The following is a 26,468-nucleotide window of genomic DNA, read 5'->3' on the forward strand; positions in this document are numbered from 1 at the left end:
CTATTGCTGCTCCTCTTTAATAATAAAATATAATAAGAAAAAGAATAAAAGTAAAAACAGAAAGGAAGAAACAATGCCATCATTCACTGAAATAGTATGATTGTATATACAGAAAAATCTAAGAGAATCTAAGACAAACTACTGTAATTAATGTTAGCAAGGTTACTAAATATATTCAAAATACAAAAGTCAGTGGTATTCCTGTATACTAACCACAAAAAAGTTGGATGTTATTAATAAAAAATTTCATAATAACCACCAAAATGGCAAGCTACCTGGGACTAATAAAATATGTGTAAGATCTTTATGAAGAAAATCTTAAAACTTCATTGAGGTACGTTTAAAAAACAGAAAGAAAATATATAAAGAGATACAGTAGACCCCTGGGTGGCTCAGTCAGTTAAGCATCTGCCTTCGGCTCAGGTCACAATCCCAGGGTCCTGGGATCGAGCCCCACATCAGGCTCCCTGCTCATCGGGGAGTCCATTCATCCCTCTGCCTCTGCCCCTCCCTGGCTCACTCTCTCTTTCTGCATTCAAATAAATAAATAAATAAAATCTTTGAGGAAAAGATATCAAGTTCATAGTAAGGAAGACCTTTATTATAAAACTGTCAAATCATACAAATATAATTCATAAGTCAAGGAAAATCAAAAGAGTTTCGAAGAACCATAGGTAGGAGGAGCCTCACTCTATCAGACATCAAGAAAATCGGGCATATCTTCCTTTTCTTGCTATGAAGGAACATGATTTAGGAGTAGCACTCCTGGCTTCTCTCCATCCTCTCACTCTCTTTGTGAGGACAAGGGCCTTTTCTGATGGATGAATTTAGAGTGAAAAATAAAACCTGAGTATTCTTGGCCTAGTCCCATCTTGTTTCCCACAGGAGTCTCTGACTGCTCTCCATGGTGTAGTCAAGGGCCTGCCTCTGTGGAAAAAGCCGGGGATTCTCTAGTTCACAATGCAACTGTGAAGGGAAGTTTTATTTTGAGTGACATTTCTGCAAGTCCTTTTTATTACAGATCTTAAGCCACATTTTCCAAGAGTCTTCATCAGTAGTGAAACTGACATCGTGACTTCTATTAGTCTGTCTCTTGTATCTCCTCTCTCAAATGGTCCCAAATTTAGGGGGAAAGTATACTATTTATTGGGTACCCTCAAATCTCAACATGACTTATAGAAATTACATCTTATAATAGTGTAAAAATGTGGTATTAGCCCATAGATAGACAAATAAAACAAAGGAGCAGAACTGCGAGCCTGGGAACAGACTCACATATATAAGTAAACTTGGTACATGAAAGAGATGACATTACCAAATAGTGGACAAAAGATAGAGTCTTCAACAAATAATACTGGGACAATTTGCTGTCTGGACTGAGCAAGGTTCATTTAGTGATTCATCAGGTGGTATTATGGGTGGCCTCTTTAAAAAATAATTTTAGGTTATTTATCATTTGCATTATTGTAGCCTTTCATTAATTATATATCTTATTTCCAACTAGATCACAACCCCTTGAGGGTAGGGATAGAATCTTACATTTCCCGTTAACCCTCCAGAGTGCCTCTCACTGAGCTTTACACAGAGACAGCACTAAGTAAATGTCTGCTGGTTCATTATTATTTTACATTAAAACACAATTCATATCCCTCATGCCTCAGGGCATACAGGTCCACATCAGTATTAGGTATTTCTAATTATTTTGATATTCTGAGTAGTAGGATTCTTTAAACAATTGTGCATTGACTTAACAGGAGTCCTATCTAAAATCATACAACCAGAACATGCATTTTGAGGTTCAAAGAGGACAAAAATAAAAAATGTCAAGATAAAGGTCAAAGATGTCACTTTCTCATTATTCTCAAGGCCCATCCTTATGGCACAGAAGAAAATGAAACCAATCTTGTACCTTCCTCCCCACAAGTAATTTTTCTGTCTAACCTCTTATTTATTCTCACCACAAACCGGTGAGATGAGCAGGGCAGGGATTACCGATGAGGAAATTAAGTTTCTAAGAAGTTATACTTTAGGTTCACCCAGTAGGTTAGAGAAAGATGGCGGACGAGGAGCCAGTGTTCTTTAGAAGAAAATACGCTGTTCCCAGCTGTCTAGCTCTGATTTCCATTTACGTGATTGTCAGTTACTGCCCATCGCCCAAAAATTCAAACTTCGAGAATTACTCAATGGCTAGTACACACAGCTTTCCACTTATTTAAGTCAGATGAACCAATCTCACGTTTTTGCAATAGACTTTTTCTTGCTCCTTCTCTTTTTCAAAGAGCCCGTCTATCTTGACAAAGCATTTGCAAGCAGCAATTTGCCCTCATGGTACAAGAGGCACTGACATCAAATATAAGACACATTCTAGCATGTGTCTCCTGGTCTCAGACTAGGTCCTGCCAAGCTGACTCTATTCACTGTCTGCTTTTTTCCCTTAACTCTCACAGCCACTGATCACGCTGTTATTTCTGTAGTTATGTCCTTCACCTGTTCTTTGAGGAAGTCCTAGTGGCCCCACATCTCCCTTTTGTGAATCACACTCAAGGATTCCGCACCCAGCTGACCTCCCAGTGTTCAAACAATATCCCTCGAGCCCACTCTCCTCCTGAGGATGCTTCACCCTGCTTAGCAAGACTGGGGGTTAGACCCACACATGAAAATGGCTGCCTTTCCTTTTCTTCAGGCATCTTAATAAAGAAGGAAACACAGAAGGCAGGTGAGGAGCAATGGGAAACCAGGAAAGTTTCTCAGGATTATTATCCGCATTCCAGTTTCTGGGTGTCAGAGATAAAGGTACTCACCACCTGACCATTAGTCCATGTTCCATGAAGTTTTTCAGGTTAGGGAGGGTTTGCCTCAAGTCTGGAGTCCCTAGTCCATGTTGATATCTTAGCTGCAAAGATGGAAAAATAGAATTAAAAGAAACTCTGCCAGATACGAGGCAATGTTTCCCAAACACGATCCATTCACTACATTTTTTTTTCTTCTTTCGGACTCTAAAAGAGGAAAGGTAAATATATGACCCCCACATCACTGACCACACTTTTGGGATGGTATTTAAAGGGAGTCTCTTGGGGCGCTTGATCGCCCAGTCAGTTAAGTGTGTGCCTTTGGCTCAGGTCATGATCTCACGGTCCTGGGCTCCCTGTTCAGTAAGGAGTCTGCTTCTTCTCTCCCCACCCTTGCACCCATGCCAGCTCGTGTATGTGCTCCCTCTCAAATAAATAAACAAATAAATAAATAAAATTAAGGTAGCCTTTTCACCTCCTGCTCCCTTGCTTCCTAAAGCTGGAGAAGACAAAGAATGCCAACCTATGGAGTCAGCATATTTCAAAGAGCCCCGTAGCGTTGGCTAACATCAGTTCCAGGGACATACGCTGTAAAACCAGTATTTTATTTTATTTTTTTAAAAATATTTTATTTATTTGGGAGAGAGAGAGACAGAGAGAGTGAGAGAGAGCATGAGCAGGGAGGAGAGGGAGAAGCAGGCTCCCCACTGTGCAGGGAGCCCAATGTAGGGCTCGATCCCAGGACCCTGGGATCATGACCTGATACGAAGGCAGATGCTTAACGACTGAGCCACTCAGGCACCCTTCAGTATTTTGTTTTCGATACCGGACAGCTGGCATTACATACTCTGGGCACATTCAGCCCATCTTTCACTGACTCTTTCCTTTTGTGTAACAACCAAGGTTAAGGGTCATGCTGTGTTCATCTCTAATCCCCAACAGTGTCTGCCAGTGCCAGCACTCAGTTAATGCTTGCTAAACAAATAAATAGCAAGCCACTTTTGAGGACAATGTGCTCTGTTTTTCTCTTGGATTCCTAACTTTCCCTTTTGTCCAGAACTAGTACACAGAGCTATAGAGCTGATATGAGAGGCACTATGGCCTATGGATGGATCTGGTCTTAGTCTTACTTATTGCTGCTAGAGCTGATTTTCCAACCCTAGGTCCTTCTGTGTACCTAGGTAACTTGCTAAATGGTTTTCATGGTCTGTTCCTTGTCTCTGAACACCATTTGCTTCCTTAACTGCTCGTGACGGAGATCAGAGGCGAATTTATGTGCATATTCATACCCATGCTCTCTCTCCCTCACACACACATCAAATACACAGTTAAGGTACAGTAGAAATGTATTTTTCAAATTACATATATGAAAAAAGTACTCTGTAAACTGTGTACTGGTGTGTAAACATAAAGGATAATCACTTGTGAAGTCTTACTTTTCCAGCACCTAAATTTAAAAGTGACAAAATCAGGGGTGCCTGGGTGGCTCAGTGGGTTAAAGCCTCTGCCTTCAGCTCAGGTCATGATCCTAGGGTTCTGGGATGGAGCCCCACATTGGGCCCTCTGCTCAGCAGGGAGCCTGCTTCCTCCTCTCTCTCTGCCTGCCTCTCTGCCTACTTGTGGTCTCTGTCTGTCAAATAAATAAATAAATAAATAAATAAAATCTTTAAAAAATAAAATTTAAAAAAAAGTGACAAAATCAAACTTCTAAATATTTTCTCCTCTTAAAAAATAAAACCAGTATGAACAAAAAAAATAGTTCTCTTTTGTTTGTATCTAGTACTGAACAGATTTTTTTTTTAAGTGTGAGTGACACTTAGCAGAGAAGAGTTTAGTTTACTCTTACTACCCTGAACTTTTAAAGGAAAACCCCCCACACCTAATCAGATCTCTTGAATGGTCTGAATACACACATAAAGTAAGGAAAAAGGAAACACAGAATATTAAAGGTAAAAAGGCATTTTGAATATAATTTAAGCTAATCCTTTCCTTTTGTAGGTGGGGAAACTGAAGCCCAGAAAGGGGAAATAAATTCTCCAGGGCCACGTGTTTCAATAACAAAGATATTATTAGCTACAGCCTCATTCTTACAACCTTGCTATTCCACCATCTACCCCAAAGTCTGAGAGGAAAATTGGTTGAAGTGCTTGAGAAGACAAAGGGAAAATATCCTTTTCCTTTTCCAAAGCTAGCTTGCTGACCTAAATCACCTCCCGAGATTTGCTGACCTTGAATTATAAGATCTACCCTATATTAAATGACATCATTTCTTAAATTAATATAAAAGCATTTTTCCATACATTGATAAAAGTAAAATGGCTGATATCCCAATGTGACATTCCTGAATTCATTGTTTCAATAAAAAAGTGAAATTGTTTACACATGGCATGGAAATTTCACCTGTGATTCATACTGAAAAATATTAAATATTAAAAAAAACCCCTAACTCATACTGAAATAACACAAAGCTCTGTGTGCCTGAGCCAGTACATAGTCAACTCCCACCCCAGGTTCCACAGTGGAAGGTTGGTGTTGCATTCTTCGCAGAGACCAGAATGAAAATTTTTCTTCAAGACTGATTTCAATCAAAAAAGGAAAATATGGGAAATTCGAGCCTCTACCTCTATATTTGCTATATTGCATTATCATTTTTATCATAGAATCATAGGAATAGGATATTATAGCTTAAAGAGATCCTGGAGATCATTTTTCCAACCTCCTTCCTTTTATATATGAAGAAATGAAGGCTCAGTAAGGCAAGTGTCCTGCCCAATGTCACAGAGCTGACAAAGGACAAAGCCAAGGCTGTAATTTTTAAAAATTTTTATTTATTTTTAAAATCCAAGTATAGTTAATACACATCAGCTGTATGATGAATGTTGAATCAATATAATCAATCCTGATGCAATATTCATCATGTAATGATTCAATAATTCTGTACATTACTCAGTGCTTATCACAGTAATTGTACTCTTAGTCCCCATCACCTATTTTACCCATCCCCCCTTCCCCTCCCCTCTTGAAAACATCAGTTTGTTTTCTGTATCTCAGAGGCTGTTTTTGGCCTCTTTTTTTCCCCTTACTTGTTTTGTTTCTTAAATTCCACATTTGAGTGAAATCACATTGTCTGACTGACTTATTTCACTTAGCATTATATCCTCTAGGTCTATGCATGTTGTTGCAAATGGCAAGATTTCATTCCTTTTTATGGCTGAGTAATATTCCAGAGTAATATTTTGTGTGTGTGTGTGTGTGTGTGACATCTTCGTACATTCCACTGAATGTATATATACATGTGATATTTATATATATCACATCTTCTTTAACCTTTCATCTATGGACGGACCCTTGAGCTGCTTTCAGATCTTGGCTATTATAAATAATGCTTCAATAAACAAATAAACATAGGGGTGCATATATCCTTTCAAGTTACTATTTTTGTTTTCTTTGGATAAATATCCACTAGTAGAATTTCTGGATCATAGGGTAGTTCTATTTTTAACTTTTTGAGGAGCTTCACACTGTTTTCCACAGTGGTTGCACCAGTTTGCATTCCCACCAACAGTGCATGAGGGTTCTTTTTCTCCACATCCTCACCAATACCTGTTGTTCATGGTGTTTTTGATTTTATAAGGCTATAATTTCTTTTCATTCTTTTTTTTTGTATATTTGAATTATCTTGAATTTTTAAGAATTTTTTAAATTTTAATTTTCCACATATAAAACAAATTCATAATACACATATATTACATTTTAAAAATAAAGTACACATACTATTTAATAAGCCTAAATTACTCCAAGGCTTATAATGAAAAAGCAAATTCTTTGCTCTTCAGTAGCAACTACTTTTAGCTGTTTCTTCATCTTCATATTTCTAAGTAGTATGATTATATTAATTTTCCTGTTCTTTCCTATTCTTCCCAGTTTTAGACACCATCTACTGTGTTCCTATTACGAAAAATAAAAATTCAGCTTTTATATTACTCTTCTCTTACACAAACATTTTATCCCCTTACCCCTCCATCATCTATTGATTTTTTTGTTAAAGAATATGAGGATAAACTCCCAGATAAACTTCTTTTTATCCTCAAGATATTCAATACCACATTTTTGTTAGATCAGTATTTCACGTGTCTCTTACTATACCTGCAGAGATACTGTGCACCGCCAACCCTGCCTTTTTACTTATTCCTTACTCTATGCTCTATGAGGTACCTGATACCTCCTAAGTCCTTCTGGAGTCCTGTGGTTTGAATTGCAGTGCTGCTTGAAGTCTTTAGGTTTTGGTTTTCTCCATTCTGTCAACTCAGTTTAACACTCATTTATTTGTTTGCATTCTTCTAAAATTTTGTTGACTATCACTTACTCTTGTCTCTTCTGTTCTTTTCATCCTCATGAGTTTGCAAATTTAAACTGTTTTATCTTTATTAGTAGTATTTCATTAGGGAGCAGACATAAAGGGGGATATTTAATTTGTTTATCATGCAGCATTTCAATAGTGGCTAACAAACTTCCTTATACCTTTTACAGAGTACTCACTGGAGGTCTATTTTCTGTCTTTAAGTCTCTCTCTAGGCATCATCCATATGGCCATATTCTATCCATTCTCAAAGAGCCAACACAAGTTCCATTTCCTGTAGGTGGTTCTCTCTGATTACTCCAGGACAAGGAAGCATTTTACATCTCTTCTCAAATCTCTTCCTACACCATGTTTGCACGTACTGTCTTTGGAAAGCCCTAACTAATTCAGTAGGCACTTGACAAATATTTGTTAATAAGTTAAATCAATGGAATATGAGAGATAATGAGAGGCATCACGACAGCAATGAGCTTCAATGGAGATCTGTAAGTGACAGTGCGTCCGTCACTTCCTAGTTGTCTGACTTTGAATGTCATTTTGCTTCTCTGAGGAGTTTCAGTTTCCTTACTTGTAAAATGGTGAACGTTATCTGCCTTGCAGAGCTGTTGTAACGTTTAAATAAGACAAAATATCTGGAGTATTCCAAACAATATCTGGTAAATAGTAAGTGCTCAATAAACTATACTTATTGACATTTTAATACATATATGCTCTATACGTTTTCATTATCATAGCATCTACCACTAGGCTGGGCATAAAACTGGTATTCAATGATGGCTTATCACTTAACCAATTAGAATGAGAAATCAGAAAAGGGAAAAAAGAGACTTCCAGTCAAGGGGAAAAAAATCTTAACTATACTGTTTACTTTTTTAAAATGCTAATTTTTACTCACTTACTAAGCTTCTGACTATAAGCACTCCAAAGAGGCAGCAATGAACATAATACATGTCAATATCTTTAAAACAACTGCACAGAGAAATGGAAAGACTGGGTATGAGACATGGATGTTCAGAAGATTTGGGGGACAGAGCTCTGCTGAATGATCATGAGTGAGGGCTAGCCAAAGAATTTTCAAACCTCTTTTTATAGCCCGGGAATCCTTTGTTCAAATGAAATATTATTTATAGCCCAAAGTGTAAAACAAACAGGGAACCGCTCTAACTGTAGGGAAGTGGTGGAGTAGAGTCAGAGAACAGGCAGGCATCCTGTCTTGCAGGTTAAACACTCCTAAACTACAACATCTTTAGGAGCCTTTCAAAGTTCTGTGAGTCTTCTTTTAAGTGCTCTAAAATTATAGGCTGGAACCATGCATCTAAGGATTTTAATATAAAAATATGGTTTGCGTGATGCGTGTTCACAATGTGAGCAAGGAAAGCACATTAGCCCAGTCAGTGCCATTTCTGATGGTGTCAGAAATCAAACGTGGCTAAGAGGGTGTCTGGTCTTTATGTAGTCCCTTGAGGGGTGGGTGTGACGGAAGAGTCTACGGCAGGTACTTTTCTGGACACCTCCAGGAAAGTGTATAAAAATGAAAGGGGTAGGGTGGGGTTCGATCTTTTTTTATTTTACAACTTTTATTTATTTATTTGAGAGAGAGAGAGAGAAAAGGGAGAGGGAGAGGGACAAGCAGGGTCTGTGCTGAACACAGAGCCCAACATGGGGCTTGATCCCACGTCCCTAAGATCATGACTTGAGCTGAAATCAAGAGTCAGGTGCTTAACCCACGAGCCACCCAGGTGCCCCAGGGTTCAGTCTTACATGCTATACTATGTCAGGTAGAGCTGAGCCACTATTAAAATGTAAATACTTCAGGAAAGAAACAAATCTGAATTTTTATTAAATAATTCTTGAATTATTTAGGGGATGTATTAGTAGAAACAGGAAGAAACAGGAGTTAGGCTGAGGAAGAAAAGACAAGGACAGGACAAGGGGAGGAAGAAGTACCTTTACTAAGTTCCTACACATTCTATTCTTTCATCCAACAAGTATTTATTTTGTGTCCATCAGGGTAGGCAGTGTGAATCAGCTCTGTCTCTGGAATGACAGGTCTGGACTCACAGTCTGCTCTCACCATGGAATGTATGTTAATCTTAAACAAGTCACATAACCAATCTATGCCTTGTCTATAGAACATGACCAGCACTGTTTGTCTCATCATATTGTTGTAAGAGTTCAGTTGGGATACTGACAGAGGATGGAAACTCCTGAGGCCTGATGTTTAGAGGGCAGTCATCAAAGCTGCTAAAGACCTGGAGCGCTAAGCTCAGGAGTTCAGCTTTTATCTTGTCAGCAGGGAAAATCTAGGACAGGGTTTTAAGCAGGAGACTGAATGAGGAAACAACTCCAAAAGCAGCTCTGAAGGACAGGTGAAAAGACTGAAGTACTCTTTCCTCCGATAAAATCTTACTTCACGTTCCATCCAAACCTGCCCTCACCAGCTACTATCAATACCACATTTCCCTAAAAAGCTTGTCTGCTCTCACTTCTGATTAGAGAAGGCAGATGCCAAGAAACCCAGGCAAATAAAATACTACTTTGGGTCTAACTGCCTCAAATTAGTCTCTGAAATAAACACCTTTTGTAACAACTTCCTACTGCACCACCACCCAAAGAGTCTAAGCAGTTTTTAAGTGGAATTTTGGTTTCAATTAGCTTGAATTTCAGCCTTACTTTGATTGGTTTAGAACTCCACGGGAGCAATTAAGCTTTTGTGCAACTGTAGAGTAAGCTAGTAGGTGAAAACTATACATACATGATAAATTAGATGGGGAAGTGGGAAGAAGCAATGTTTAGTGGTTTCCCTGGAAAAATGAACAAATGCTATTGTCTATTAGCAAAAGAAAATCCCTATACTAAAATAACCAGGAAGATGTGGCTTTATAGTTATTAGAACAAGCACAAGGAAAGAAAACTAGGGCAAAGAATACATTTATACCTCAGCAGATAATCATAACCATGTCAATTCCATTAAATATCTTTCTCTATTTTCCTCTCCCACACCATCTCCTTGTATAAAAATACACTATTTCTCCAAAGCCACATCTTGGTTTCATCTCAAATCACTATATATTCACTGTGTGTTTCACCAAATTAAGACTGATTAACTATGACTTTAGAGCCTTTGTAGCTGAAATTAACTAGTTGCTACAGTTGGTAAATGGTGCTCCACTGACTAGGTAAGACCATTTGCAGCTCTGTAGACCATATTTTAAAATAAAGTGTCTTGAACTTCTAAGGAATAAATGCTGAGTTCTTGTACTCAGTGAGCATCTGCTTATTGAGCTAAGAGACCTAATTTAATATCAAAGTGCTCAATTTTATTTTTATTTTTTAAACACACAATTTTTCCAGGCCAGGAAGGACTCTAGGGGTTCAGGAATCATTTTGTCATTTAGGTTTTGGCAGGAGAAATTCAGTTTAGACAACGGACACAGGCACGCACATGCGCGCGCGCGCGCACACACGCCCATACCCTTCCAAACTATATTCATCTACACAAGGCCACTTACTGCGTGGCTTATTAGTTCCATATGGGACTTGAGCTAAGCTGCATGATATGTTTGATACAAACCGTCTGTTACCGTGAGGGAATGTGGATTAATACAATGCTTCAATAAAGGTTACTAAAAGATCAACACTTTCGTGATGGGATTACAATGAATTTGACTACAAAGAGAACTGGTCTATAGGAACTGAAAAAATAAGAAATTAAAAATGTACATATGCATCAAAGACTTAGTCTTAACTCTGGAGTTCTGGCTTATGTAGTCAAAATCTCTATTGGACTAGTTACCAATATTTCAATTCATTTTTAAATCCTAAGGTTTCACTGACATGAAACGAACTACATGAGGAGCTTAAAAAAAAGGGTACCACCATGTCAAAAATAAAACCTGCTTTCATAGAAGAAACTACAACTCTTTCAAAGATATGGAAAAGCTACTTAAAGAATATTTAATATGAGTAATAATATTGTTTCTTACAGTGAGTCATTGCAATATATACCTCTAAGGAAAAGTATAAAAACCTGATTATGGGCCTCTGGTTGCGAGTACAACCTAAGTGCTTTTCCATCCCCATCTACAAACCATGCCAGTTCTTTTCCAAAATAGGTATGTTTTAATACAAACACTGGACACAACTGACCTCAGGCTTCAGAAAAGCCCAAAAGTCAAGTCTAAGAAATGGAAACCTTCTTCTATTCCTCCTCCCAATTATACTATCAACTACTGTTAGAGTCAAGGGATTCATATTATAGCTGAATGGCATCTTTGATAGCATCAGCCCACCTGCTTTAGTGACACTGTATGGGAAGTACAAGGTTATGCCACCTTTCTAAGGTTGAATGGGTTGAGTCTAAGGAGCAGAATGTAGGTGTGCTGAGTTCTAACAGGTTCTTTTCTTTATATCACATGTTGTATTTATGAAGCACTTATCACTGTAAAATCTGTCATATTAAAAGTACTTCAATTAAGATAGTCTTTTGCTTCAGAAAGTTATGTTTGCCAGAAAAGAGCTAGAAGCACTACCACACTGATAAAACTCTGGGGTCAACCTCATCTGTAAGTGTGGTCTCGGTAGTTGCTAAAGAGGGTCAGCAAAACACACACTGCAGATGGCCAGGCGAGGCAGAGTGGGTCATCTGTCAAAGGCAGGCAGATCATACCCTTGACAGCAACTGCAATCAGCTTTAATTAATGATCATCAAAGAAAGGTCATGTTCTCTGGAGGCTAAAGGCTATGTGAGTGGACAAACTTTAGAGGATCCATTGGAGCAGACATTCACACTGTCAGACCGAGCTTCCTGCCCTCAATGTTAACAATCCTGTGCATCCTGATTTACCCCAAACTACCTTGTATTGACCTTTGACCAACCTGGATTCCCGATTCCCTTGGCAGCTATACTTTGTTCCCTAAAGAGTTCAAACTCAGCATTTCTGCTTCCAGTTCACTGACTGTGATGCCATGTTGGTGCAAAGAGCTATACTGGACCAAGAAGATCATAGTCTAATCAGGCAGAAACTCTTTTCTAGAATGTCTTATAAATGGAATCACAGAATATGTGGCCTCTTGTGTTTGTCTTCCTTCATTTATATTTTTGAGACTTATCCATGTTGTATGTGGATCCTTTTTACTGTAGTCCCTTGTAGGGACAGGCCACCAATTGTTTATCTGGACACCAGCTGATGGACATTTGGGTTGTTTTGTGTTTGTGCTATTATGAATTAAGGTGCAATAAACACTTGGGCACAGGTTTCTGTTTGGACTTGTAATTTTATTCTACTTGGACCAATACTTAGGAATGTTATTTCTGGACTGAATGGAAGAAATATGCTTAGCTGTATTTTTAAAATGCCAAACTGTTACCTGGAGCAGCTATCCAGTTTGCATTCCCACCAGCCATGTCTGAGTGTTTCAGCCACTCTATGACATCATCAGGACCTGATCCTGGTCTGTCAGTTTTAAACATTTTAGCCATTCTAGTAAGTGGGTAGTAGTATCTCACTATGCATTTAATCTGAATTTCCCAAATCAATAATACAATTGAGCATTTTTTCATATGCTTTTCTTGCCATCTGTGTATCTTCTTCTGGCCCACTTGTAGTTTCTCTAAGCTACTTCTCATGAATACCTAATATATCTGATTAATACCCTCTAATTCATCATAAGGCCTTCTAACCAATCATCTTCTAGTGAATACCATTTCTACTTAATCTAGCTAGAGAAGATTCTGTTTACAACAATGCCACAATCCTATTCGCAGTAAGGAGCCACAAGGAGTTCTTACATGTATAAAAGTAAAAAACGAAAATGCTATTATGAGTGCAGGAATTCTCTCAAAGAAATTTATGTAAATCTAAGCATCAGTTATATGGAACGAAAAATGCCCTTAAATCAACTGGCATAAATCTGATTACATAAGGAATAGAAAAGCCCATTCTGACATCTCCCCAACAATGTACAGTGACCACAAATAACTGACAGGATCACTAGAAGAAGTTACTTAACGCAATTCAGCAAATAATTACTGAACAGTGTGTGTGTACGAAGGGGGCGTGTGTGTGATAATGGCAGAAATGGAGATATATGTACCGCACTGCTTGTAAATGGGGGAAATTTGGAAATTGATTATACTCTAAGCCTTTGGCCAGGTTCCATGGTGGAATAATGACCATGTTACTGATAATGAAAATAATGCTAGAGCTGCTAATGTATTTCCTGAGTGATTCGTTATGTGCTAGGCATTGTGCTAAGCATTTCACACTGCATTATTTCATTCAGTCCTCACTACTACTCTCTTACACCTGAGGATACTAAGGCTTAGGGTTCACACGTGGTAGAGCTTGAGCTGGTACCCTAGCACTCTGAACTCTTAACCACTCAAGAATGATGATGATAACGGTAATCTCAATAGCATCTACTGTTCTCAACCTGCAATCTGTGCCAGGCATGGAACCTGACTGTTTACTTATGTCATTTTGTTTAATCTTCATAATAACCCCATGATATCGGTGCTATAATCCTCACTCTACACATGATAAAGTTTAAAAGGTTAAAGGAGTTGTGTGAAATCTCATAGGTAAGCAAGCTGAGGAGCTGGGATTTGAATTCAATGGATACTTTACACCCCAACACAGTCTAAATACTGCTTACAAGTTGGTTAGAAAAAGTTTTTTTCTCATTCTTCATTTAATTCCAATACTTGGAAAGAGACTCTCAACTCTTTAGAGAAACACATTCCTTCTCTTGATATCATTCATTTGATAATAGCTACATCTCTACTCAGCTGTCGTTCAGCTAGTTATACATGTTTAGTCTTTTTAAATCTTTGCTTGTAAATTAATCTCTACAGGCTCCTCATCATTCTTGATGTCTCTGAACTCCCTCCAGTTTCCTTTAAAGAATCTGGTAACGAGATGCCCTAAATGGAACACAGTTTTCCAGAATTTTCTTTTCTCTCATTAATGATTTTTCCCCTTAAAATATTAATTTTGCTATATTATCTACTTCATGCTTTTCCAGTTTTTTCATGGAATTCTCCTGACCTAACTTGAATTGCACTGGAGTCTAAAGCCCTGTATCCACTATTTTAGTCTCTCTGGCTGATCATAAATAAATGTAGTTTCAAAAAATGCAAAAGGAAAACAAGACAAAAATGGCAATGAACTGTCAAGTGCACAGTGCTCCTTCAACTGGACAGATACTCTTATAGTTTGGTCTGGGATAATTCTATTCACCTTTTTGATCTTACAATTCATTTAATGCGAAACAATTTGTTAGATATGTACTGAATGTCTACTAGAGGCAAGTATGATGGAGTATCACAGAATGACGCAGCCATGAACGCTGAAGGAGGTTACCTTTAAAAATGAACCGAGAAGGGAAAGTATAACCTTCTATGAGAGTTTGAAGGGTGGGACAGTAGTCAGAATTTTAAGATGGCCCCCTGGCCTTCATGCCCTGGTGTTACTCCCCTGATTATTTTATATTTATGGCAAGGGGAGATTATCTGGATGGACCTCATCTCTTCACAGGAGCCCTTTAAAAGCAGAGAATTTTCTCTGGCTGGCAACAGAAGAGAAAGTTCAGAAGGATCTGAACTGTGAGAAGGGCTTGATGGGACATTATTGGTCTGAAGACAGAGGGGTCATGTGAGAAAGAATGCAGGAGGCCTCTAGGAGCAAAGGCTGGCCCTTGGCTAAACGCCAGCAAGTAAATGTACACTTCAGACCTACAGCTGCAAGCAACCACATTCTGCCAACAATTTAAATGAGGTTGGAAGTGGATTATTCCCAAGAGCCTCTAGATAAGAGCCCAGCCTGACCAACACCTTGATTTTGGCTTTCTGAGACCTTGAGCAGAGAAACCAGATGAGCCCACCCAGACTTCTGACCTACAGAACTGTGAGATGAAAATGCATGCTGTTTACTAAATTTGTAAATTTGTGGTGATTTGTATGAAGCAACAGAAAACTAGTAACGGTGAAAAAGATTCTTTTTACCTTTTACCTGAAGATATCTGAAGTGAATTCATGGGGATACTGTAGCCTGAGCAGTGGACCGACAACATTTTTATGTATCTACTATGTGTAAGCACAATGGGGACAGCTCTATACATGAGCACAGAGGTTTTTAGTTAGAAAATAATATTTTGAACATTAAACACATGCTGGAACATACTTCTCTGATGGCTAATTTAAGTGCTCAGGCGAAGGGGTTAGAGACACTGAAGAATCATCTCCAACTTTATCTATTTTGGGGAGTCTGAGGTTTTGTTCTCCAGAGATATGGATTCTCTAAAATATTCTCTGCAAGATCCCGTCAGGCTAAGAGCCAAGTATGGATGTTCAAGTTTATAGAAGACAGACTGAATAACTAAAAACACACGAATGACTGTTCAGCACAGGACAAAATCTTTGGTTGTTTAAAGCAAAGCACAGCAGTTAGTGACTTTGTTTATCAAGCTGGGAAAACAAAACACATTGTATATAAGAATCTTTTTCAAGTATAATGGTCACAAATCAAAACTCACAATATAAATAAGACAAGCTTATAAAAATTGAGAGGGGGGGCAAAATGATCATTTTTTTGAGATGATATATTATATATCAAAAAACTCCAAGCAAACCAACTGAAAACTCACCAAAAACGATAAGATAATTCAGTAGGAAATTTAAAAACAAAAATCAGGAGGAGGAGTCAAGATGGCGGAGAAGTAGCAGGCTGAGACTACATCAGCTAGCCGGAGATAAGCTAAATAGCTTATCTAAAGATTGCAAACACCTACAAATCCACCGGCAGATCGGAGAGAAGAAGAGCAGCAATTCTGGAAACAGAAAAACAACCACTTTCTGAAAGGTAGGACCGGCAGAGACGTGAATCCAAAGCGACGGGAAGATAGACCCCCGGGGGGAGGGGCCAGCTCCCGGCAAGCGGCGGAGCAACGGAGCACAAAATCGGAACTTTTAAAAGTCTGTTCCACTGAGGGACATCGCTCCAGAGGCTAAACCGGGGCGAAGCCCACGCGGGGTCAGCGTGGCCTCAGGTCCCGCAGGGTCACAGAAGGATCGGGGGTGTCTGAGTGTCGCAGAGCTTGCGGGTATTGGAACGGGAAAGCCGGCTACAGAGACAGAGCCGACAGTAAGCTCGCAGCTCGGTGTTACCTTGAACCGGTCGCAGGATCGGTGAGCTCGGAGCGCGGCCGGAGGTCAGGCAGACGGGAGTAACTGGGTGCTGTTCTCTGAGGGCGCACTGAGGAGTGGGGCCCCAGGCTCTCGGCTCCCCCCGGCCAGAGACCAGGAGGCCGCCATTTGTATTCCCGTCCTCCGGAACTCTACGGAGAGCGCTCAGGGAACAAAAGCTCCTGAAAGCAAACCCGAGCGGATTACTCACCCCGGCCCCTGATAAGGGCGGTGCAATTCCACCTGGGGCAAAGACACTTGAGAATCACTACACCAGGCCCCTCCCCCCAGAAGATCAACAAGAAATCCAGCCAGACCAAGTTCACCTAAAAAGGAGTGCGGTTTCAATACCAAGGAGAGCAGCAGAATTCCAGAGGAGGAGAAAGCAAAGAACGGAACTCATGGCTTTTTCCCTGTGATTTTTTTTTTAGTCTTGAGTTAATTTAATTTTTTTCTTTTCGTTTTTCTCACCTTCGGGTAAAAATTTTTTTTTTTTAATTTTTACCCTTTTCTTTTTTAACGTTTTTTAACTAGTTTATCTAATATATATATTTTTTCTTTTTATATTTTTCCTTATTCGTTTTCTTTTTTAAAAATTCTTTTCTTTTTTATTTTTCTCTTTTTTTTTTTTTTTCTTTCTTCCTTTTTGAACCTCTTTTTATCCCCTTTCTCCCCCCTCACGATTTGGGATCTCTTCTGATTTGGTTAAAGCATATTTTCCTGGGGCTGTTGCCACCCTTTTAGTATTTTACTTGCTCCTTCATATACCCTTATCTGGGCAAAATGACAAGACGGAAAAATTCACCACAAAAAAAAAGAACAAGAGGCAGTACCGAAGGCTAGGGACCTAATCAATACAGACATTGGTAATATGTCAGATCTAGAGTTCAGAATGACAATTCTCAAGGTTCTAGCCGGGCTTGAAAAAGGAATGGAAGATATTAGAGAAACCCTCTCGGGAGATATAAAAGCCCTTTCTGGAGAAATAAAAGAACTAAAATCTAACCAAGTTGAAATCAAAAAAGCTATTAATGAGGTGCAATCAAAAATGGAGGCTCTCACTGCTAGGATAAATGAGGCAGAAGAAAGAATTAGTGATATAGAAGACCAAATGACAGAGAATAAAGAAGATGAGCAAAAGAGGGACAAATAGCTATTGGACCACGAGGGGAGAATTCGAGAGATAAGTGACACCATAAGACGAAACAACATTAGAATAATTGGGATTCCAGAAGAAGAAGAAAGAGAGAGGGAAGCAGAAGGTATACTGGAGAGAATTATTGGGGAGAATTTCCCCATTATGGCAAAGGGAAGGAGCATCAAAATTCAGAAGGTTCAGAGAACGCCCCTCAAAATCAATAAGAATAGGCTCACACCCCGTCACCTAATAATAAAATTTACAAGTCTCAATGACAAAGAGAAAATCCTGAAAGCAGCCCGGGAAAAGAAGTCTGTAACATACAATGGTAAAAATATTAGATTGGCAGCTGACCTATCCACAGAGACCTGGCAGGCCAGAAAGAGCTGGCATGATATTATCAGAGCACTAAACGAGAAAAACATGCAGCCAAGAATACTATATCCAGCTAGGCTATCACTGAAAATAGAAGGAGAGATTAAAACCTTCCAGGACAAACAAAAACTGAAAGAATTTGCAAACACCAAACCAGCTCTACAGAAAATATTGAAAGGGGTCCTCTAAGCAAAGAGAGAGCCTACAAGTGGTAGATCGGAAAGGAACAGAGACCATATACAGTAACAGTCACCTTACAGGCAATACAATGGCACTAAATTCATATCTCTCAATAGTTACCCTGAATGTTAATGGGCTAAATGCCCCTGTCAAAAGACACAGGGTATCAGAATGGATAAAAAAACAAAACCCATCTATATGTTGCCTCCAAGAAACTCATTTTAAGCCCGAAGACACCTCCAGATTTAAAGTGAGGGGGTGGAAAAGAATTTACCATGCTAATGGACATCAGAAGAAAGCAGGAGTGGCAATCCTTATATCAGATCAATTAGATTTTAAGCCAAAGACTATAATAAGAGATGAGGAAGGACACTATATCATACTCAAAGGGTCTGTACAACAAGAAGATCTAACGATTTAATTTATTTTTTTTTTCTTTGAAGATTCCACTTATTTATTTGACAGAGAGAGATGACAAGCAGGCAGAGAGGCAGGCAGAGAGAGAGGAGGAAGCAGGCTCCCTGCCGAGCAGAGAGCCCGATTTGGGACTCGATCCCAGGACCCTGGGATCATGACCCGAGCCGAAGACAGTGGCCTAACCCACTGAGCCACCCAGGCATCCCAAGAAGATCTAACGATTTTAAATATCTATGCCCCCAACGTGAGAGCAGCCAACTATATAAACCAATTAATAACAAAATCAAAGAAACACATCAACAATAATACAATAATAGTAGGGGACTTTAACACTCCCCTCACTGAAATGGACAGATCATCCAAGCAAAAGATCAGCAAGGAAATAAAGGCCTTAAACGACACACTGGACCAGATGGACATAACAGATATATTCAGAACATTTCATCCCAAAGCAACAGAATACACATTCTTCTCTAGTGCACATGGAACATTCTCCAGAATAGATCACATCCTCGGTCCTAAATCAGGACTCAATCGGTATCAAAAGATTGGGATCATTCCCTGCATATTTTCAGACCATAATGCTCTAAAGCTAGAACTCAACCACAAAAGGAAGTTTGGAAAGAACCCAAATACATGGAGACTAAACAGCATCCTTCTAAAGAATGAATGGGTCAACCGGGAAATTAAAGAAGAATTGAAAAAAATCATGGAAACAAATGATAATGAAAATACAACGGTTCAAAATCTGTGGGACACAACAAAGGCAGTCCTGAGAGGAAAATATATAGCAGTTCAAGCCTTTCTCAAGAAACAAGAAAGGTCTCAGGTACACAACCTAACCCTACACCTAAAGGAGCTGGAGAAAGAACAAGAAAGAAACCCTAAGCCCAGCAGGAGAAGAGAAATCATAAAGATCAGAGCAGAAATCAATGAAATAGAAACCAAAAAAACAATAGAGCAAATCAACAAAACTAGGAGCTGGTTCTTTGAAAGAATTAATAAAATTGATAAACCCCTGGCCCGACTTATCAAAAAGAAAAGAGAAAGGACCCAAAGAAATAAAATCATGAATGAAAGAGGAGAGATCACAACTAACACCAAAGAAATACAAACTATTATAAGAACATACTATGAGCAACTCTACGCCAACAAATTTGACAATCTGGAAGAAATGGATGCATTCCTAGAAACATATAAACTACCACAACTGAACCAGGAAGAAATAGAAAGCCTGAACAGACCCATAACCAGTAAGGAGATTGAAACAGTCATTAAAAATCTCCAAACAAACAAAAACCCAGGGCCAGACGGCTTCCCAGGGGAATTGTACCACACATTTAAAGAAGAACTAATTCCTATTCTCCTGAAACTGTTCCAAAAAATAGAAATGGAAGGAAAACTTCCAAACTCATTTTATGAGGCCAGCATCACCTTGATCCCAAAACCAGACAAGGATCCCATCAAAAAAGAGAGCTATAGATCAATATCCTTGATGAACACAGATACGAAAATTCTCAACAAAATACTAGCCAATAGGATTCAACAGTACATTAAAAGGATTATTCACCACAACCAAGTGGGATTTATTCCAGGGCTGCAAGGTTGGTTCAACATCCGCAAATCAGTCAATGTGATACAACACATCAATAAAAGAAAGAACAAGAACCATATGATACTCTCAATAGATGCTGAAAAAGCATTTGACAAAGTACAGCATCCCTTCCTGATCAAAACTCTTCAAAGTGTAGGGATAGAGGGCACATACCTCAATATCATCAAAGCCATCTATGAAAAACCCACCGCAAATATCATTCTCAATGGAGAAAAACTGAAAGCTTTTCCACTAAGGTCAGGAACACGGCAGGGATGTCCATTATCACCACTGCTATTCAACATAGTACTAGAGGTCCTAGCCTCAGCAATCAGACAACAAAAGGAAATTAAAGGCATCCAAATCAGCAAAGAAGAAGTCAAATTATCACTCTTCGCAGATGATATGATACTATATGTGGAAAACCCAAAAGACTCCACTCCAAAACTGCTAGAACTTGTATAGGAATTCAGTAAAGTGTCAGGATATAAAATCAAAGCACAGAAATCAGTTGCATTTCTCTACACCACCAACAAGACAGAAGAAAGAGAAATTAAGGAGTTAATCCCATTTACAATTGCACCCCAAACCATAAGATACCTAGGAATAAACCTAACCAAAGAGTCACAGAATCTATACTCAGAAAACTATAAAGTACTCATGAAAGAAATTGAGGAAGACACAAAGAAATGGAAAAATGTTCCATGCTCCTGGATTGGAAGAATAAATATTGTGAAAATGTCTATGCTACCTAAAGCAATCTACACATTTAATGCAATTCCTATCTAAGTACCATCCATCTTTTGCAAAGAAATGGAAGAAATAATTCTAAAATTCATATGGAACCAGAAAAGACCTCGAATAGCCAAAGGGATATTGAAAAAGAAAGCCAAAGTTGGTGGTATCACAATTCCGGACTTCAAGCTCTATTACAAAGCTGTCATCATCAAGACAGCATGGTACTGGCACAAAAACAGACACATAGATCAATGGAACAGAATAGAGAGCCCCAAAAATAGACCCTCAACTCTATGGTCAACTCATCTTCGACAAAGCAGGAAAGAATGTTCAATGGAAAAAAGACAGCCTCTTCAATAAATGGTGCTGGGAAAATTGGACAGCCACATGCAGAAAAATGAAATTGGACCATTTCCTTACACCACACATGAAACTAGACTCAAAATGGATGAAGGACCTCAATGTGCGAAAGGAATCCATCAAATCCTTGAGGAGAACACAGGCAGCAACCTCTTCGACCTCAGCCGCAGCAACATCTTCCTAGGAACATCGCCAAAGGCAAGGGAAGCAAGGGCAAAAATGAACTATTGGGATTTCATCAAGATCAAAAGCTTTTGCACAGCAAAGGAAACAGTTAACAAAATCAAAAGACAACTGACAGAGTGGGAGAAGATATTTGCAAACGACATATCAGATAAAGGACTAGTGTCCAGAATCTATAAAGAACTTAGCAAACTCAACACCCAAAGAACAAATAATCCAATCAAGAAATGGGCAGAGGACATGAACAGACATTTCTGCAAAGAAGACATCCAGATGGCCAACAGACACATGAAAAAGTGCTCCATATCACCTGGCATCAGGGAAATACAAATCAAAACCACAATGAGGTATCACCTCACACCAGTCAGAATGGCTAAAATCAACAAGTCAGAAAATGACAGATGCTGGCGAGGATGCGGAGAAAGGGGAACCCTCCTACACTGTTGGTGGGAATGCAAGCTGGTGCAGCCACCCTGGAAAACAGCATGGAGGTTCCTCAAAATGTTGAAAATAGAACTGCCCTATGACCCAGCAATTGCACTACTGGGTATTTACCCTAAAGATACAAACGTAGTGATCCAAAGGGGCACGTGCACCCGAATGTTTATAGCAGCAATGTCCACAATAGCCAAACTATGGAAAGAATCTAGATGTCCATCAACAGATGAATGGATCAAGAAGATGTGGTATATATACACAATGGAATACTATGCAGCCATCAAAAGAAATGAAATCTTGCCATTTGCGACAACATGGATGGAACTAGAGCGTATCATGCTTAGCGAAGTAAGTCAAGCGGAGAAAGACAACTATCATATGATCTCCCTGATATGAGGAAGTGGTGATGCAACATGGGGGCTTATGTGGGTAGGAGAAGAATCAATGAAACAAGATGGGATTGGGAGGAAGACAAACCATAAGTGACTCTTAATCTCACAAAACAAACTGAGGGTTGCTGGGGGGAGGGAGGTTGGGAGAAGGGGGTGGGATTATGGACACTGGGGAGGGTATGTGCTTTGGTGAGTGCTGTGAAGTGTGTAAACCTAGTGATTCACAGACCTGTACCCCTGGGGATAAAAATATATGTTTATAAAAAATTAAAAATTAAAAATTAAAAAAAACCCAAAACAACAACAACAAAAAAACAAAAATCAGTAGTCTTTCTTCATATAAATAACAATGAATTTAAAAATTATATGGTGCCATTTTAAATAGCAAGAAAGATAAAATATCTTGAAATAAAAATAACCAAAATGGCAAGATCTACATGAGGACCACTATTATACTCTATTAAGATGCAAAAGAAGATCTTAATAAATGTAAACTCACCCTGCTCTCAGATAGGAAGTTGTTAGTATAAAGATGACATTTCACTACAAGCTAATCTATAAGTTTATTATGCTACCACTTAGAAATACCAAAGAGGGCTTTTTAGAACTAGATCAAGTGACTTCAATGTTCAGTATTGTTTTGGTAAATAAAAACAGTTCTACAGCATTTTCTAATTGCTAGGCCCTACCTTAAGAACTTTATAAATATTAACTCATTCAATCATTGTAAGAAACCTACCAAAGCAACTACCATCATCACCTTCATATTACAGATGAAGAAACTGAAGAAATACCAATAATATAAAGAAATTTCATATTAGAGATTAAATCATTTATCCTACATAATATCACAAGACTACAACTCTTTAATGGTGTAGATCTATTTTATTTATCATTAAATGCCCAGCACCTAACATGATGCCAGGTGCATGGTAACTAATTAAAAAAAAAAAATTTTTTTTTTTTTTTGAGGATTGAGTTGCAAATTGCAGGGGTGAAATTCTTATTTGCTCATTTGATTTATAAAGAAATCTCTGTGGGAAAAGCTTTCTTGGAGTGTTGGGACTTAAGCCATAATCTGACAGAAAGTGGGTTGAGCCAAGCTGGACAGTAAATAGTAGGAAGGATGGAAGCCAGTGGAATGGGAAAAAAGAACCTAAGCAAAGCTCAGAGTCAGGCAAGTACGTTAGATGAAAGTACATGGTTGCAAGGGCGGGGAGGGAGGTAGGGGTGGTGGCTGAGAACAGATTCACCAAGGAACTATTTTATTTAATTTCTCATAATAGAGCAGGAATGCAATCCCCTCCCCCCCCTTGGGAAGTGCACTGAAAATAAAGTTTCTATAATGTGTTAACCATCAAAACAGGTATGAACAATTTTGGACAACTTTACTGGGGGCACAAAAAAAAATCAGCACCAATTTTAGATTGCGTAAAAATTACCATCAAGAGATTTCCTAAATGAGAGCTCCATTTGCTATTTAAATATTAGTCTCTCGCACCATTAATCTTTGAACAAATTCTGAAACAAAACCACCCCATCAAATCAATTAGCTGTTACAAGTACATGCCAAAGTTCTTAAACAACATGATCTTCTTCCTTCAAACGGCTACTTCCATGTGAACTTCCTAGCTAACTTCTGAAATTCTTACATCAAAAATAATCGAAGAAAAAGCTAATTGAAAATATAAGGACTGGTGTAGGAGAGGGAGTTAAAAAGTGAGTCATGGGGTGGGGCAACTGTGTGAACTCAAGCAAATCACTCAAACCCTCTGAGCCTCTGGTTCCTTGTGTACCAGATGCCCATCACAATGTCTGCTTCCTGGGTTATCGTATGGATTAAATAAAACGATGCAGGTAAAACTCCCAACACATTCAGTGAGCTGTAAATATCTTACAGTTATTAGTTCTTGTCCTTGTTCCTCAACAGCTATTCTTAAGAAACATTACTGTTTTAAGAAACATTACTAAACCATTAATGCTATACCTCATTTTTCTACTTCCTTCATTACTAGTTTTTCTTTCTAACTTCCTTTAGTTAAGGCTATATGCTAGTTTTGGTCTCCAGTGAATCAGATGCATTTTAAATGTGACATGTGAAAGCCTCCAAAAAACAAGGCTCACCAGAAAGAAAACATCCAAGGTAAAAAATATATCCATAGCATTTTAAACATAAGAAATGTCAAAATTCTGTGGATCAGAGTAGATAGAAGTAAGGGGATTGGAAAATTGACAGAAAATCAAAAGTGGGATGACAGTGGTAGGGTTATCAGGTAGAAGGCATGAAACTGTTAGAGGTAAAGGGCAGGCTTACATTCTGAACCTAAGTTCAAAGAGTGTGTGTGTGTGTGTGTGTGTGTGTGTGTCAAACATAATCTGAGCTAGAAATAATCTAGCTCTAGTAACAACAACACGTCTATTCTTTTCTGTTCCACCTTCGGTCTTATGCAGGTACAAAGAAGACAAGCAGCTGAAGTCATATCTTCATTCAGTCAGTAGACTCTGAACATTTTCTATGTGCTAGGTCATGGGCTGGAGTCACAAAATAAAAAGGCAGTTCCTCCTTTAATAATAAGGGGTTCCTGGGAGGCTCAATAAAGCGTCCAACTCTTCATGTAGGCTTAGGTCATGATCTTGGGATACTGGGATCGAGCCCTGCCTTGGGCTCCATGCTCAGCAGAGAGTCTGCTTGAGGAGTCTCTCTTCCTCTCCCTCTACCTCTCCCCCACTTATGCTCTCTCTCTCACATAAAAATGTTTAAAAAATAGTCAGAATAAAGTGGAAAAGATAGTTAAAAATCAGGAATGTAATTATATTAAAGAATAATAGCATCACATCAGAGAAAATTATAGGAACACAGAGGAGGGAGACCTAAGTTCAGGGAAGACCGGAACATCTGGAAAGGATGTGGTAACCTAGCCAGTTACACAGTACAACTGGATTTTACCAGGTGAAAGGGTAGGGAAACAGTCTTCCGAACCGAGGAAATTGCATGTGGAAAAGCCCAGAAGCGAACAGGGAGAACAGCAAGTGGTTTGGCATGGAAAGAACGGGGGTGAGACGACAGTAATGCAGGGTTACCACGGGAACAGCAGCCTAGGGAGGAAAGCCTTTAGCAAAGTTCTAAATTATGAACTCACTTCTTACTTCCAAAGAAGTAACCAGCATGTCAGATGACTGTGACACAGTGTGACAGAGAGCTGAACGTGTAAAAGGCTTCAAAGGATAATGGTTTCACACAAGGAGGGAAAAGCCATGGTCTGCAGAAATGGAAAAACTACACATCCCTCCCCTTGACCACCTCGCTGTTGTGGAGTCTCAGAAAGCAAGGCCTCAGCAGAGGGGCTTTAGGTTTCGGTTAAGATAAAGAGGAGAGAGGTCTACAGCTGCTAGGGTTTTGCCAGGGCCTGGGAAGCGCTGTCCTGAGATGTCTGGAGGCTCCTGCTCGGTGAGGGTGCCCTTGATGTCTGTGGAGCGGCATCACCTGGATGAAGACGGTCTGTGTTCAGCAGCCTTGTAGAGAAGTCCCTGGGGAAGGTACCAGGGAGGAGCCTGTTTTAGTGAAATCGTCTATGAAGTGGCTCAAGGAAGGGACTGCCTCAGGGAATTTCTAACAATCCTCAATGCCCTTGTTTGTAGAACAGGCTGCTGTTCTGGGCAGCCTGTTCTACAAACAAGGGCATAGAGGATCAAGCAAGGTGTACATATGGATGACAGCAAGAGCCCCTGTTAGGCATAGAATCATAGGCACTAGAGTGTAACCTTAGAAGGCACTTGGTTTCACCTTTTCCCAAAACAGATCTGTGTTTTGTAGTATCCTTGACAATCATTTAGCTTCTCCTAGCACTTAGATACTTAATTCCTCCCTAAGTTTTTCATTCCAATGTTGGACAGATTATGGGCCTCTGGTTGCGAGTACAACCTAAGTGCTTTTCCATCCCCATCTACAAACCATGCAAGTTCTTTTCCAAAATAGGTATGTTTTAATATAAACAATGGACATAACTGACCTCAGGCTTCAGAAAAGCCCAAAAGTCAAGTCTAAGAAATGGAAACGCTTCTTCTATTCCTCCTCCCAATTATACTATCAACTACTGTTAGAGTCACAGGATTCATAATAGAGGTGAATGGCATCTTTGAAAGCATCAGCCCACCTGATCTTTAAAAATGATCTGTTAAAAATCATGATTTTTCACGTGAACTAGGAATGTCCCCTTTCTGATTTCTATCTTTTTGAATTAATTTAATCCATCAGCAAAGTTTAATTTCACTCCTTCTTCCTCTTGACAACCTTTCAGATACAAAGACAGATATCTTCTT

General features: G+C 39.1%; 1 protein-coding gene across 4 annotated transcripts in view; it reads right to left on the reverse strand.

Annotated features, from left to right (window-relative positions):
- Positions 1-26,468, reverse strand: part of UVRAG (UV radiation resistance associated) — a 309,934-nt gene that overhangs the window by 22,253 nt on the left and 261,213 nt on the right. For 2 of the 4 annotated variants that reach the window (XM_059188600.1, XM_059188612.1), the window contains exon 14: positions 2,802-2,893. The exons of 1 other annotated variant lie outside the window; for it this stretch is intronic. In XM_059188600.1, the coding sequence (XP_059044583.1) occupies positions 2,802-2,893 (92 nt within the window). Of the gene's footprint in view, positions 1-2,801; positions 2,894-24,557; positions 25,677-26,468 lie in introns of those variants that run through there. One more of the 4 variants, XM_059188631.1, reaches the window with a different exon arrangement.

Source organism: Mustela lutreola, chromosome 1 (genome assembly GCF_030435805.1).
Source record: "Mustela lutreola isolate mMusLut2 chromosome 1, mMusLut2.pri, whole genome shotgun sequence".
NCBI classification, from domain to species: Eukaryota; Metazoa; Chordata; class Mammalia; order Carnivora; family Mustelidae; genus Mustela; species Mustela lutreola.